General features: G+C 43.6%; 2 protein-coding genes across 2 annotated transcripts in view; one reads left to right on the top strand and one right to left on the bottom strand.

Annotated features, from left to right (window-relative positions):
* Positions 1 to 1,984: 1,984 nt before the first annotated feature.
* LOC126282267 (mitochondrial import inner membrane translocase subunit Tim8) lies at positions 1,985 to 2,744 on the bottom strand. Its single transcript, XM_049981877.1, has 2 exons — positions 2,482 to 2,744; positions 1,985 to 2,374 (listed from the first exon to the last, which is right to left on the bottom strand). Exons 1-2 carry the CDS (start codon positions 2,593 to 2,595, stop codon positions 2,207 to 2,209), a joined length of 282 nt encoding a protein of 93 aa, XP_049837834.1. The 5' UTR covers positions 2,596 to 2,744; the 3' UTR covers positions 1,985 to 2,206.
* A 313-nt stretch (positions 2,745 to 3,057) lies between these two features.
* Positions 3,058 to 16,255, top strand: part of LOC126282266 (lysoplasmalogenase-like protein TMEM86A) — a 437,733-nt gene continuing 424,535 nt past the window's right edge. Inside the window, exon 1 of the mRNA XM_049981876.1 lies at positions 3,058 to 3,252. Within this exon, the coding sequence (XP_049837833.1) occupies positions 3,232 to 3,252 (21 nt within the window). The 5' untranslated portion in view covers positions 3,058 to 3,231. The remainder of the gene's footprint in view (positions 3,253 to 16,255) is intronic.

The raw sequence follows: 16,255 nt of genomic DNA, 5'->3' as shown, positions 1-16,255 counted from the left end.
ATGGAGACGGCTGGAATCTGACGTGTCTGTAATGCCCAAAGCTGTTACTGTGCTATCCTCGCATAACTCACAACCTGCCCTCACAGCTTAGTTCCATCAGTACCTCTCAACTACCTTCCTAACTTCACAGAAATACTGCTGGACATCATATGGAATTATAACAATTCTGGGGCCAAGGATACTGAAGAAGAATGGCTTAGACAGAGTCCAGATCATTGTTTCTACAATGAATCTTTCACTCTACAACACAATGTGTGTTGTTAAGCTTTCTGGTGTGTGCCAGATTTGGAATAAAACACAGGAGTCTTATGTCTTCTTGGTTGGTTAGTTGATTGATTGATTGATTGATTTGGGGGATGAGACCAAATAGTGAGGTCACTAGTCCCATCAGATTATGGAAGGATGGGCAAGGACGTCAGCCGTGCCCTTTCAAAGGAACCATCCCGGCATTTGCCTGAAGCGATTTAGTGAAATCATGAAAATCCTAAATCAGGATGCAGGACAAGGATTTAAACAGTCTTCCTCCTGAATGCGAGTCCAGTGTGCTCACCTCTTCATCATCTCACACAGCCTCTACCTTTTATGAGTGCACATTTTTAATCTGTCAGGGAGTTTGAGAATAGCACACATTTCACTATACAGCGAGAAATTAACAATTATTTTGACCACTGCTAAGCCAGACCTCCACACTATTTCATGAGGGGTGCTCTGAACTTTCAGAAGAGTTTGGAAGGTAAATGAAAAGTAGTACTGTAACAAAAGTGAAGCTGTGAGGATGAGTCTTAACCCCTGCCTGGATATCTCAGATTAAAAATGTGTGTTCACAAAGGGCAGAGATTGTGCGAGGTGGCGCAATGATGAGCTTATTGCACTCACTTCTGGGGAGACAACGGTTTAAACCTGAGTCAGGCATTGTCCACAAAAACAAGGCTCTGGATCCATGTCTAGATTTGACACAGAGTTTCAATCCACTGGGAAAGTTCAAATAAAGGAACATTTCTTTGCATACTGAAAGGTTCATGCCATTAAGTCAAATAGTTTGTGTGACCCAAATAGATGATTAGGCTAAAATGTATTACACCCCCCCCTCTCTCTCTCTCCCTCCCCCCAACCCCACCACAGTTAACGAGTATGCTCGAAATATAATATGAAAAACAATTACGTTTGTATCCAAATGGCAGCTACCCTAAGCAAGGCACCAGCCACACGAGTGAAAGACCATGGAGGAGCATTTTGACTGACCTGGACAAAATTTCACAGAATTGAAAAGACTCTACAAACTAACCACTGGAGAAATGGTAATCTCTGTATTACTCACTACACAAGGAAATTTAAAAGGGATGATATGTCTTCACAAAGAATGGATATTGCAACAGTAAATAGTAACAACGAACACCTAACTCTCGAATCGAAAACTTCTAGACTACCGTAAAAATGCTAACATGAGAAAAAACAGACCAAGAAAAGATTATAGTGACAGTTGCAGATATGTCTGAGATCAGTTATCAATGTGATCCTGTGCCAGTAAACTGATGACACCATTAACATTAAATAAATATGAACAAGCCCTATAAACAACTAACAGTCGACATCACCAACAACACCAAAACATTATCGAAACACGTTACAGAACAGGACCTTTAGTGGCATAGATAAAAGTTGCATTTTTCAATATGGCATGGATGTAAACCTTGGGCTTCGCTATCAGTCAATTTCTTACCACACCTGATTTTCTGCTTTCACATACATTGGCTCCTCCAATCCGCAATCAAACTTTCACCTAGACCTCAGTCTGCACTACAGATATGACACCACTACCAAGATTTAAAGGGATGGGTGGACAGAAATAAATAATTCTCTAACATCTGTAATATGACTGACATCAGATGAGACATCTTTCAGAATAACGCATTCTTTACCAGATTTTTCCCCCTGACAGACTCCAACACTGAATCTCAACCATATGCATTTCTAGTATGGTACATACTTTATAAACAAGAATTTATTTAACTCACAAACACACCTACAACATTTTTTTTTCCAACAGCCAGCACACCACACAAGTGCTGATGTAACAATATGTACAGCATATTTCTCTACACTGAAGTGTGCGTGTGAAAGAAGAAAACCAGGAAGCACTTCATCTGTCGGTTTTGCTGTAACAAACGACTGTTCACTTTTGTTTTCTTCCCACACGAGGCGTGTTTCACATCGCGTTCTTTTGCAGCAACTGAGCAAATCTATTGGTTATTAGTAATGACACATCAATAAATCTATCCACACAGTTCGCAATGCAGGTCTCCGTTTTGCTGTCGAGCTTGGTTCCTGGTTTTTCAACGCACTTTTCCCAGCAAATGTCATTGAATTCGTGGATCTATAAGAAAAAGATATCGTGTTAAAAAAACTATTATATATTATTGTATTCACTGTGGTTAGAACAGTCTATCACGTAAGAATAAAAGCAGGTTATGAGTGGCGCACCTGAGCATTAAATTGAGCTTTTTGCTTCTCGATCAGCAAAAATTCTTGGAGGTCACTATCGCCGTCTTTGCTGGACGAGCTTGAAAAGCTAGAATCATCTGATGAAAACGACATATTCTCTCTTGACCACGTCGGTATTAAATATGAATAAAACAAATTTAATTTTTGATTTAAGTCCGTAAACAGAAAACACTTCAAGCCCTCACGTGTGTTACCAAAGATGAACAAATATATCTGTGGACACAGATAAAATGGAATTGTTGAAACTTTGTTTCCAAAGTCTTTAATAGTCCTTGGATATTGTACCACTCCTACATGGGGCTTTCGATATGTATTAGGTTATTTAGAAAAAATGACTCTGGAGTACGCGATTACATAAAGACCGAAATTTCTAGCTTGGGAACTTATTTTCTTATATTCTAAGCTAAAGTTTTCGATTCGACCTCTCTCCTATATAAATTGGTCGATAGTTGTATCGCCATACAGGTATCGAGCTATTGCTACAATATCGATACATCTGGTGGAAGTGTTTGCGATTAGTAATATCGATATATGTGACGAGTTGTATATGCGATTAGTACGGTGTGTCGCCGCTAGGATACCGGTGAAATGCGTCACACAGCGCTTGACTTCTATAACAAGTGCTACTGAACCAAAACAAACGATTTCAAGGTCGCGCAGCAGCCAGCTGATTCAGTGCTGGCCATTGTGCATCGCCAGCTGCGAGAAGACAGCGTCTGCTCCAGAAAAATGACATCTCCGAAACAAGTGGTAAGTGATTCGCAAATTTCTTTGACGCAGTGCGCAATATTATAAAATGTGAGATGTATTTTAGAAGTATGGTGACTGATGGAAGAAAGAAAAAAATGTTTGACGACAAATCTGCATCGTAGTTTTACAGAGATGTGGTACAATGCATCGGGTGTTTCTTTGTTAGATGGTCGCAAAATTAGGAATAGAGGATCGCCTTCGAAATTCACTTGTGACTATTCCGTAAATAATACTTGCATATCTGTTTACCACTGTAAAATTCAACTGCACTCACATTTTCACCCTATGTATTACGATTAGAGGAAGAGAGCCAGTCAGTAATTCAGCGGACCCAAGTGTAAGTGAATAATCCGACTTCGTCTCCTTCGTTTTGGACATCATTCTCCTCGATAATAAATGTTTTATAATCATCGTAGATTTTGTAATATTTGCAGTTTTGGATATGCTATGCTGCTTTGTGTTGCTCCACTTTTTTGGACCGAACATACCTCTTAGCATTGGAGACGTTAGCGATAACAAAAATACGTTAACATTAACGATGTCAGTAATTATGACTCTGTAAGATATTTACAATGGAATGCGACGAAACAAAATATATTTATATTCATGAAAAGATGGATTATACATATTAAAGACACTGTAATTATCTGGAATCTCGAGAGCGAAATTTGACAGGAATGTAGAAGATTTAAAGAATTTTTCTGCGCTTGGTTTGTGTGCGCAAAGGCAGTGAAGTTACGCGTTTATGATTGAAGAGTTCTGATTATTGATGCATGTTAGTTGTAATGTTCGTGTTTATCATAAAAAATCGAAAGCAGCAAATGAAACTCTCAATAAAGGATTTTTTGTTGAAGAAATGACTTCTTTATAGCCTGACTGTGATAAATATCGTCTCGGACCTTTTAAGTCGCCTTCTCGCTTTCATGGAAAAGGAGAGTAGCACGTCATTGAATTTCTCTTCCTGTCTGAGCAATGTATCTGTCTAATAAGACAAGACCACTATCTACAATACGTTCTCAGGCAGTTTAAGATTATTTTCCCCACACCTTTCACTTCCTGCAGCTGAACCATTGAGGTTTGGAGGGATGCAGCTAGCATTGTTAATTAATACTCGATAGTAAAAGCAATTTGTGAAGTATTCGTACTTAGTTTGAGCGTTGTTTAGTGCAAGTGTATTAAAAAAATTACGGAAAACTGAATATCCGCCGATGGACAACAGTTTATTTTCCGAACACTGAATCAACGTGCACGATGACAGTCATTCTTTAGTTTAGCACAGTTTTCGCAATATTGTTCGCATAATATTCGTCATAGACAAGTATTTCGTTCGGTTGGGGCTGTACGATTTTTATTTTTGCGTATGTTCGACATGCAGTATACTACTTGTGTTTAATACTGCTGTTTATTCGAAGGATAAAAACATTTCGCGTGCAACAAAGGAAAAGCGAGCGTCATTCGCTGCACAGCTGCTGGCTGAAACTTATCGCAAGCTACGACCTTGGTCCACAGCGTCGTATTAGCGAACTGCTTTATCCTAGGAAAGTTTTGAGATCAGTCCTTCAATCGATGAATTTTAAAGCTACTTTGAGGAGAACTGTCGGTACGCACCCATCGTTTTGAAGTGTCTGACAGGAGAATACATGCCCAACGTACGTTCCAAAAGGTGTGAAGCACACCAGTCTTCGAATTAATGAAGATAGTTTTACAGACAATCCTTAGCGGGCTCTGCGGTAGCAATGCGTTGGATTAGTGGTATATTCCCAGATGAGTCGTGTGACACTGGTTCTTGAAACTTTGTAAACAGCCATTCACGGGATACTCGGGAGTTCATGTTCAAGCGTTTGCCAGTTCAGGTTTTTCAGTGTTTCCTTGACGATCTCCTGTAGGGCAAACCTGTGACCACTAGTGTGGCCCTTCCCTGTATACTATAAATACCGAATCTGTTACTAGTCCACACGTTTGTGCATTATATTGTAAACACTTTGTAGACGTAATCCATTTTCCAAGTATTTTCGTGCCCTTTCCACGACAAGCTCTGTTGTACACTCATGCTCATACATTAAGGATAATTACAGAATGTGGTGCCACACAACGTGACACCACACAATAGCGCTAATATAATAGACACATACGGAACACCCACGACACAGATCCGATTGGTGATAAGTTGAGAAAACCGTCCCGAAACACATGTGCTACAAAGCGCCACTGTTTCCTGCGCATGTACCCCTGTATCAATATGGGATATGATCACCATGCACACGTACTCAGGCCGCACAACAGATTGGCATATTCTGGATCAGGTGGTCGGGTAGTTGCCTCCCATTCTTGCACCAGTGCCTGTCGAAGCTCCTAAAGTGTGGTAGGGGTTTGAAGACGTGCAGCGATGCATCGACCGAGAGCATCTCAGACGTGCTCGATGGGGTTTAGGTCTGGAGAACAGGCAGGCCACTCCATTCGCCCGATACCTTCTGTTTCAATGTACCCCTCCACGATGGCAGCTCGGTGGGGCCGTGCGTTATCATCCATCAGGAAGAAGGTGGTACCCACTGCACCCATGAAAAGGCGAACATACTGGTGCAAAATGACGTCCCGATACACCTGACCTGTTACAGTCCCTCTGTCAAAGATATGCATGGGTGTACGTGCGCCAATCATAATCCCACCACACCATCAAACCACGACCTCCATACAGGTCCCTTTCAAGGACGTTGAGGGGTTGGTATCTTGTTCCCGGTTCACGCCAGATGAAAACCCTGCGAGAATCACTGTTCAGACTATACCTGGACTCGACCGTGAACATAACCTGGGACCACTGTTCCAATGACCATGTACTGTGTTCTTGACACCAGGCTTTACGGGCTCTCCTGTGACCAGTGGTCAGTGGAATGCACCTTACAGGTCTCCGGGCGAATAACCCATGACTGTTAAGTCGTCTGTAGACTATGTGTCTGACAACTGTTCCAGTGGCTGCGGTAAGGTCCCGAGCAAGACTACCTGCAGTATTCCGTGGCCGTCTACGGGCACCGATGGTGATCTGTCTTCTTGTGGTGTTGTACACTGTGGACGTCCCGTACTGTAGCGCCTGGACACGTTTCCTGCCTGCTGGAATCGTTGCCATAATCTTGAGGTCACACTTTGTGTCACACACTACGACGTGCTGTGTTTGACCAGCCTCCAGTCACCCTAGTATTCTACCCCTCATAACGTCATCAATATGTGTTCTTTGAGCCATTTTCAACACACAGTCACCATTAATTAGCACGTCTGAAAACGTCTGCAGACTTACTCGCTACACCGTACTGTGACGCGCACCAACACACCTCTGCATGTTGCGAGCGCCACCGTGCGACGACCGCAGGTCAAATGCACCGCATGGTCATACACCGAGGTGATTTCCACAGCTTTTCTCCATTTACTTTATCGAAAGCTTACACAGTCTAGGAATAATAAATGTGTCTCTATTTAAGTCTCATTCTCAATGATTTGTCTTACAGCGAACGTATAATCTCTGCACGATCTACCTTAATGACTGTTAGGTCTTCCAGCAGTATATCGTAAACAGTTACTACTAATCTGTGTTACTATTTTAGAATATATTTTATGTCCAGTATTTAGCAAGGAGGTGCCCCTGCAGTTTTCGCAATTACTTCTGTCTCCTATCTTGGAAATGTGTGTTGTTGTAGCTAATTTCCAGTCCTCTAGAATTTGCGTACTTATCCAGCATCTGTAAATATAGTTGAGAAATCTGGACTCCTGTGTGGGAGATGCATAATTAATTAGTTTTATGTTAAGTCCATCACTGCCCGCTGTTTTTTGTGTTTATAATATTACACCTTGCACTGTTATTTTATCTACTGTCGTCTCTTCTTCGTCCATATCGTTTTCGTTGAGAAACACTCAACGTACTGCCGGAAAACACTCAACGTACTCAAGTACACGGTCATTTCATTAACAAGTGATATGACAGGTATTTCATAATTGTAGAAAAATGTGATAACACATTCAGGCCAGTAAAACAATGGTGCCCGGAATATGCTGCTCACCAAGTCTAAGCCGCACACGTCTTCGTTCATCATTCGCATACCGACAGAACCAACTGTCGTCAATGAAGACGACAAAGCGCCGCTTCATCCCGCGGTCGACTCTTTCACTGCATCAGAGTATCTGTGTGTGCCATTGACGTGGTATCAGCGACAGTTGTCCAGAGGGATACGTAATCTTCGTCTTGCTCCAAGCAGACAGTTCCCAGGGGACTCTGGTGACAAGCAGGTGCGACCTGTGCTCATATTTCGTCCCTGGATGACGTTCGGTCGGCCAACGCTGCTCCAACAATGCATCCATCTTGATGTGCGGCTACAACTACGCGGACGTTCAGAACCTGGTCCACAGTTGAGGGAATGTTCCACAGACCATTGCTGAAAGCAGCGACATATTGCCGATGTATAGTGCCCTATATGTGCAGCAATTCTTTGATGTGTCCATCTAGCTACCTGCACTCCCACCAAGCGATCCCATTCTTTGGCTGCAGTTCTTCAGCAGGAGTACGTACTCGTCAGTGGGGATTTGTTGTCTGTAATGAATATTGTATCCACTGGTCAGTCTACAGAGGAGAAACGGAGGGAGCACAGACATGTCTCCTGAGCGCCAAAGGATCGATGGCCATGACAAATATCACTAACGACATTATACCCTGGTGCCGCTGAACGGAGACTTCAACAGAAACAAGAATGACTTCCGGCGTGTCCCAGGGCAGCGTAATAGGTCCGCTGCTTTTTGCGATTTACATAAACGAGCTGGTTGATGGTACTGACAGCGGCATTAGACTGTTTGCCGATGATGCTGTAGCCTACAGGAAAGTAGTGTCACACGAAAGTTGTGAACAAATCAGTGAGCATTTGCAGAAAATAAATGTGTCGTGTAATGACTGGCAGTTATTTCTCAATATTAGTAAGCGTAACCTACTGGGTATAACAAGGCGAATACCCCATTAATGTAAGAGTACAAAATAAATGCCCAGTCTTTGGAAGCGGTAACACCCGTGAAGTACCTGGGTGTGACTATTCGAAGTGATCTCAAATGGAATGATCAGATTACACAAGTAACGGGCAAAGCGAACTCTAGATTGCGGTTTCTTGGTAGAACCCTGTAGGGATGCAGTCCTTCAACGAAGAGAATTGCTTACAATACGTTAGTTCGTCCAGTCTTAGAGTATTGTTCGTTTGTATGGGACCCTTACCAGTTGAATCTGATTCGAGAGATTGAAAACGTCCAAATAAGAGCGGCAAGATTCGTGACTGGTACATTTAGCCACCGCAAGAGCGTTAGATATCTCATAGAAAGTTTGAAGTGGGACACACATGCAGATAGACGACGCGCTAAACGGAAGAGATTGCTCACTACATTCCGAAATCCAATCGTCGCCGAGGATGTAGAACACATTATTACCACAAACTTTCAAATCACGTAATGACCACCATTCAAAGATAAGGGAAATTAGAGCTCGTACTGAGGCGTTCAGACAGTCGTTTTTCCGTCGCGCGATCCGGGAGGACAGAGAGAGAGAGAGAGAGAGAGAGAGAGAGAGAGAGAGGATATGTCTTTGGCGCGAGTTGTGGCCTCCGGCACACACCGCTTGGTGGCTAGTTTGTATTTATTTGTTTATTTATTGTTCCTTGGGACCAAATTAAGGAGAAGTCTCCATGGTCATGGAACGAGTCAGTACATGAAATTATAACACTATAGTAGAAACAGATAAAATGAAACATAAGAAATATATTAAGGCGACAAATCCTAAGTTTAAATAAAGAAAATGAACAATGTAACACTGGAATTTGCTTAATTTTTCAGCTCTTCCAGGAGCTCCTCGACAGAATAGGAGTGAGCCATGAGGAAACTTTTCAGTTTAGACTTAAGTGTTGGGGCTACTGCTAAGATTTTTGAGTTCTTTTGGTAGCTTATTGAAAATGGATGCAGCAGAATACTGCACTATCTGCACAAGAGCCAAGGAAGTGCATTCCACATGCAGATTAGATTTCTGCCTATAGTGGAGTACATATGTAGATGTAGGATGTTATTACATCTTTATCCAGCAGTTTGGCCATAGTTTCTTATAGTAGTCCAGGCACCGTGTCTTATTTATCACTTCTATTCTTGCATCATATTTTGTAATATATTCGACTTCATCACTTTATAAACAAAATTTTGTCAACCATGCGCCGCAGTGTACTAGGTCTGTTCCAAACATTTCGGAACATTCGTAATTTCGCGCCATTGACGTGTTGTAGCGAAATGCCATTAGCATCACTGCACACGCCTGTGTTTAATGTATAACTGCCGGTAGTTTCAGTGTTGTATGTCTGTTAGTTATTGTTCAGTGCCGTATCGAGTAGAGCGTTGTGTCGACAATTTCGAGATGGCAGAGTTAGAGAAACAACGCGTCTGCATTACAGTTTTCGTGAAATTTAAGAAAACGTTTACACAGAGACACCAAATGATGGGGGGAGGTTACGGTGACGAGTGCTGAAGCCGCACTCGGTGTTGCGAATGGTTACCACGGTTTAAAAACAGTCTGACGGACGACTTCTACCACCGGTGCTCATGTCAGGAACGTCAACGAAATTGTGCGTGCCACTCGAAGACTGTCTGCCCGAGAGATTGCAGAAGAATGTAACATTTCAGTTGGATCATGTCATAAAATGCTGACACAACACCTTGGAATGCATCCTGTAGCCGCCAAGTGCTCGCAATGTTTGAAGAGCTTTTGGGCCACGAAAATGAGAACGAGATGTTCCTTAAGAGACTCATAACTGGTAGTGAGACGTGGGTCTACGGTTATGATGTTGAGACAAAGTTTCAGTCTTCACAGTGCGTCGGGAAAGGTTCTCAAAGTTGAAAGCAAGCTCAGATCAAATGTCAAACCAATGCCGATAGTTTTCTTTGGCTTTGAAGGGTTAGTTCATCATGAATTCGCGCCACAAGGACAAACTGTTAATCGATGGTACTATCGGAACGTGTTGCGACATCTGCAAGCAAATGTGAGAATGAAACAGGCTCAAATGTGGCGAGACAATTCATGGCTCTTGGCTCTCTATAACGCACCCGCACATACGTCCGTTTGTGCGTGACTGTAGCACAAAGAACGAAATCACTGTGCATCCTCAACCTTCGTACTATCCAGACCTGGTCCCTGCGGACATATTGTTTCCAAAGTTGGAAACCCCGTTAAATGGACAAAGATTTGCAACGATGGACGAGGTAAAAGAAAATTCGCAGACTGCGCTTAGCGCCATCCAGCAAGAGGCTTACCAAGACTGGTTCCGGAAGTGGAAAAGGCATTGGCAGCGGTGTATTAACTATGGAGGAGAGTATTTCGAAGGCTACCATGCACAATGAGTAAGAGGTTGTTGTCGTCGTCGTCGTCGTCGTCTTCTTCAGTCCTGAGACTGGTTGATGCAGCTCTCCGTGCTACTCTATCCTGTGCAAGCTTCTTCATTCCCAGTACGTTCTGCAGCCTACATCCTTCTGAATCTGCCTAGTGTATTCATCTCTTGGTCTCCCTATACGATTTTTACCCTCCACCCTGCCCTCCAATACTAAATTGGTGATCCCTTGATGCCTCAGAACGTGTCCTATCAACCGATCCCTTCTTGTAGTCAAGTTGTGCCACAAACTCCTCTTCTCCCCAATTCTATTCAGTACCTCCTCAATAGTTATGTGATCTACCCATCTAATCTTCAGCATTCTTCTGTAGCACCACATTTCGAAAGCTTCTATTCTCTTCTTGTCCAAACTATTTAACGCCCATGTTTCACTTCCATACATGGCTACACTCCATACAAATACTTTCAGAAACGACTTCCTGACCCTTAAATCTATACTTGAAGTTAACAAATTTCTCTTCTTCAGAAACGCTTTCCTTGCCATTGCCAGTCTACATTTTATATCCTCTCTACTTCGACCATCATCAGTTATTTTGCTCCCCAAATAGCAAAACTCCTTTACTACTTTAAGTGTCTCATTTCCTAATCTAATTCCCTCAGTATCACCCGACTTAATTCGACTACATTCCATTATCCTCGTTTTGCTTTTGTTGATGTTCATCTTATATCCTCCTTTCAAGACACTGTCCATTCCATTCAACTGCTCTTCCAAGTCCTTTGCTGTCTCTGACAGAATTACAATGTCATCGGCGAATCTCAAAGTTTTTATTTCTTCTCCATGGACCTTAAGACCCACTCCGAATTTCTCTTTTGTTTCCTTTACTGCTTGCTCAATATACAGATTGAACAACATCGGGGAGAGGCTACAACCCTATGTCACTCCCTTCCTAACCACTGCTTCCCTTTCACGCCCCTCGACTCTTATAACTGCCATCTGGTTTCTGTACAAATTGTAAATAGCTTTTCGCTCCCTGTATTTTACCCCAGCCACTTTCAGAATTTGAAAGAGAGTATAACGTAGGAAAATTTTGTGGACAAAGTTCCGGAATTTTTTGAACAGGGCTCGTTTTGTGGTAAGCTGCACTGACGGCAACAGCGAACTGTAGCGGGAATTTGCCGCTCCGCAGCTGCTGTGACGTGGGCAGACGGCGCTTCGTGCCTTAACCGCTAGCGGTCGGCGTCGGTCACGGCCGGTGCGAGCGCACCAGCAGGGGGCCTTCCTTGTTTTCGCGCTGCCGTTGGGCGCCTGCCCGAATATACAGCGCGCACGTGCCGCGGCGGTGACGCAGCAGCTGCCTGCCGGCGTTTGTTTACGTCGCCGCATCGCGACCCAGTTATTGCTCGGCTCGATCCCTTCTAAACTTAGATTGTATGCTTGCACTGCTCCGCTTTGTGGCCGTAATTTGCAGCTGCGCACGGACGTATAGTTGCCTTCCATTGAAACAGCCCTTTAGGATCACAGATTTACTTCAAACTTTGTACTCCTTTAGTAGGCCATTAAAACAACATAATGTGCAAGTTGTAAGGCGCACTTATCTGACAATTCCGAGAAAATCGCAAGAGAACTTCTACGCGTCTGATTAAGTAACTGATGTAGGAGACGAGGTACTGGCAGACTTGCAGCTGTGAGGACGGGTCGTGAGTCGTGCTTGGGTAGTTCAGTTCGTAGAGCACTTGCCTGCGAAAGGCAAAGGTCCCGAGTTCGAGTCTCGGTCCAGCACACAATTTTAATCTGCCTGGAAGTTTCATATCTGATGTATCTTTACAAAGGCGACTTCTGTATGAAGTCATTATGGTCAAGTGGAAGAGGTCTTATGTTCGAATCCTGGAAGGGTCATACACTTTTGCCGGTACCGTACCTCAGCGTGTTCGGTCAGAGAGCTCGCTAGTCGCTGTAATAAAAAACTGAGTGAAGGGATCAACAACCAACTTCAGCGGATGTCATGTGACGTCCGCTACGACCAAATAGAACGAACAAAATGCACGAAGAAAGTGGTTCGCGTTCCAGCTTCGTAAGACGAATGTACATGAGGCGACAGTTCTACTCCTGCTCAAACATAATTATTAATCTATTTTTTCGTCACTGGGCATACTATTTGACATTTGAGACAAAATATAATAAAAAAGCCACGTGTTTTTTCATGAAGTTACAATTTGTTTTCCATATCTGTATGACAAATACCACCCTGCAACATGTGTCGACGGGTAATGTGCATTACTCTTGTGCTCAGTCTCATTTGTGACTTACTATATTACTGACAGTTAAAAATGACATTCCCATCATTACCAAGTTTTGACTTGAGCTTCCCAAGCCAGCCCCTCGTCCTTGAAAATTTACTTACAAATGGTAAATAGTCTAGCGACATATGAAATTCACTACACCTTTATGGAAATGAGCGTATTTTTTCCATTGTTACCTCTGAAACATTATATGACTGACGAAATGTGAGCAGTGATGAAACAAATGTCGATTAAAAAAGTTAATGGTTGCTGGATTCCAACCGTCGCCTGGTCCACAATTCGGCTGCTAACGCGAGAATGCTATCCACTTTTTATAAAAAATTATCTCATTTTGTTCTTTATTGTTCGTTCCGTTTTTTCGGGGCGGACGTTACATGACACCTATTCAAGTTCGTTCATGACTCATGTACTCAGTATTTTTTTTTTACAGAGGGCGACTAACCTTTTTTTTTTTCATTTTCTTCCATTTAGTTCGTTGCGTTTGGTCTGGGCGGACGTCACAAGACATCCGTTCAAGATGATAATTGATTTCTTGACTAAGTTTTTTTTATTACAGAGAGCACACAGCCCTCTGAACGAACACGATGAGCTACCGTGCCGGCCACCACATGACCACATTGTATTTTTGTGGACGTCGCCTTCGCTCAGATACATCAGTTGTAAAACGCGTTGAACTTCTCTTGTGATTTTCTCGGGACTGCCACAGTAGTGTACGTTACTGTGAACAGGGTTTGAAGTAAATCCGTGATCCCAGCGTCGTGCCCCCCCCCCCCCTTGTCATTACTCTAAAGGTCAGCGGTGCTGTTCCGAAGATCGTGCGTTCGAATCCAATTACTCTGCGATACAGAAGTCTGTATTGCGGTCCTCTTTTTATGAGGCCCATCCTGGAACTGATGGAATAAAAAAGCAAGTGGCAACTGTAACTCCGCGCCATCAGGATCGAAGACGAGCTCCTTACGGGTTACAAATAGTGCAGGACATTGTCAGGTATCCACTCACAGAGAATGCGTATACTGTAGAATCGTACTGGTGTAGCGGGGTGATAAGAACTGATGGAATGTGATGGAGTGCAACTGAATGCTAAACAGTATGTCTTGGAGCTTATAATGAAACTCGCGTAGCTGTTTTATAGACACGGAAAAAGACATTGAATTTACCTACTGGCTCCAGGTGGTATGAACTGCAATGTCGCACACTTTTCAGGAGAGATAGTTTGCTCTGAAGGAGTACGATTTTTGTACGTAGACCAGCAACGAAGCAAAAGCAAGATGTTTTGACCTGCTACTGGCGAAAAGCAGTGCTCATACCATAATTATAATTCTCTTACGCCCATTTTCCCACTCTTTCTTGCTGTGATGTAAATTTTCCATACCGCGAGATCACGCACATGAGAAAGAATCGTAGGAGGTTCAGCACCTCCGCCGGCCGGTGTGGCCGTGCGTTTCTGGGCGCTACAGTCTGGAGCCGAGCGACCGCTACGGGCGCAGGTTCGAATCCTGCCGTGGGCATGGATGTGTGTGATGTCCTTAGGTTAGTTAGGTTTAATTAGTTCTAAGTTCTAGGCGACTGATGACCTCAGCAGTTAAGTCCCATTGTGCTCAGAGCCATTTGAACCATTTTTTACAGCACCTCCAATTTCTCGCAACACAATAAATAACTTTCCAGCCAATTTACTATCCAGACACTGTCGACATAATTGCATACGAATGCGTTGAATCACTGATGTTTGTTGATCTGGATAAAACTCTCGTGGTACCTATGATTTTGAGTGTTCCTTTCATATGCATTTCCTCTTCAAATCCCGATTGGTCGGAGTTAAAAACAAAGCCCTTACTGAACGATAGGATGAGTTTTTCTCATCTACAAATTTTCGGTCCAATTCCGCAGTTTGCTGTGCATCGTCTAGTCGGCGTTTTGTTTGAAATTTTGTTTTTACGTGTCCCAATTCTGTAGCACCGTCTGAAGTTCTGCAACAATACACTGCTTTCCGGGCGGGAAGGAGCGCCTGGTCCCCGACACGAATCCACCCGGCGGATTTGTGTCGAAGTCCGGTAAGCCGGCCAGTCTGTGGATGGTTTTCAAGCGGTTTTCCATCTGCCTCGGCGAATGCGGGCTGGTTCCCCTTATTCCGCCTCAGTTACACTAAGTAGGCGATTGCTGCGCAAACAAGCCCTCCACGTACGCGTACACCACCATTGCTGTACCACGCAAACATAGGGGTTACTCTCGTCTGGTGTGAGACGTTCCCTGTGGGGTCCACCGGGGCCAAACCGCACGATAACCCTGGGTTCGGTGTGGGGCGGCGGTGGGGTGAAGTAGACTGCGGTAGTCGTCGTGGGGTTGTGGACCACTGCGGCTGCGGCGAGGACGGAGCCTCTCCGTCGTTTCTAGGTCCCCGGTTAACATACAATACAATACACTGCTTCCTTTCTGATCACTATAATCTATGTATCGCGAAGTTTGATGTGCATAACGTAGTAGGTCCCTATCATGCATATCCTGTAAATTGTATCGAGCACCATTGAAACGCGCAAGAATCACTGTTGGTAATAAGAGCGCATTGTCCTTCCTTGAATACCCATAGTTTTTCTTGTGCACTACACGGTGATACTGCTGCAGACTTATTTGAAATTCAGCGGATGATCTTCCATGTGCGTAATTATGGTCAGTACATGCTCCTTGGACAACGATGGTCCTTAACTACGTTTTACTGGACACAGGATTTGTCGGTCCCGGCCCGACAAGGATGACGAACTACATGGCTCGACACCTTCTCCAATATCACTTTCACTTGTTAAGCACGTATTCGCACTTTTCTTCTCATGTACATCGTCCGCACATTCGAGCGTATACGACGCCACACATTCCACTGACTCATCTTGCAGAAACGCTAATATTTCTTCTGCCACTTCTTTCTCATTCCGCGAAGTTCGTTGGATTGCTTTCTGATGAAATGTCAACTTCGGCTACAGTTGTTGTAGATATAATGCAATGTTTACTTTGGTTATCGTTGCCGTTACTCTGCTTTGTATCAACACCAGTACCACTGTTATGAGTTACTCGTCGACTACGCATTTCAACTACCCTCCGTAGCCTCGTGTTGTGCTCACGATTGGATACCTACACTCCTGACCCTTCTTGTCATTAGCAGCCAATATTCTGGTTGCATGGTAGACAGTATGTGGGGCGTCGAATTCCGTAAACGTCATTGACCTTTTGCAGCCTCGCACTCAGGGAGTGCTTTCTGAGATGGAACAACTATTTGAAATGAGAACAATTGAACACTGAACATCCCGCGCTCCATAACTTTATTTTTATTC

This window comes from Schistocerca gregaria, chromosome 7 (assembly GCF_023897955.1).
Source record: "Schistocerca gregaria isolate iqSchGreg1 chromosome 7, iqSchGreg1.2, whole genome shotgun sequence".
NCBI classification, from domain to species: Eukaryota; Metazoa; Arthropoda; class Insecta; order Orthoptera; family Acrididae; genus Schistocerca; species Schistocerca gregaria.
Note: the sequence above shows the minus strand (reverse complement) of the source record. Positions and strands in the feature narration are given on the sequence as shown.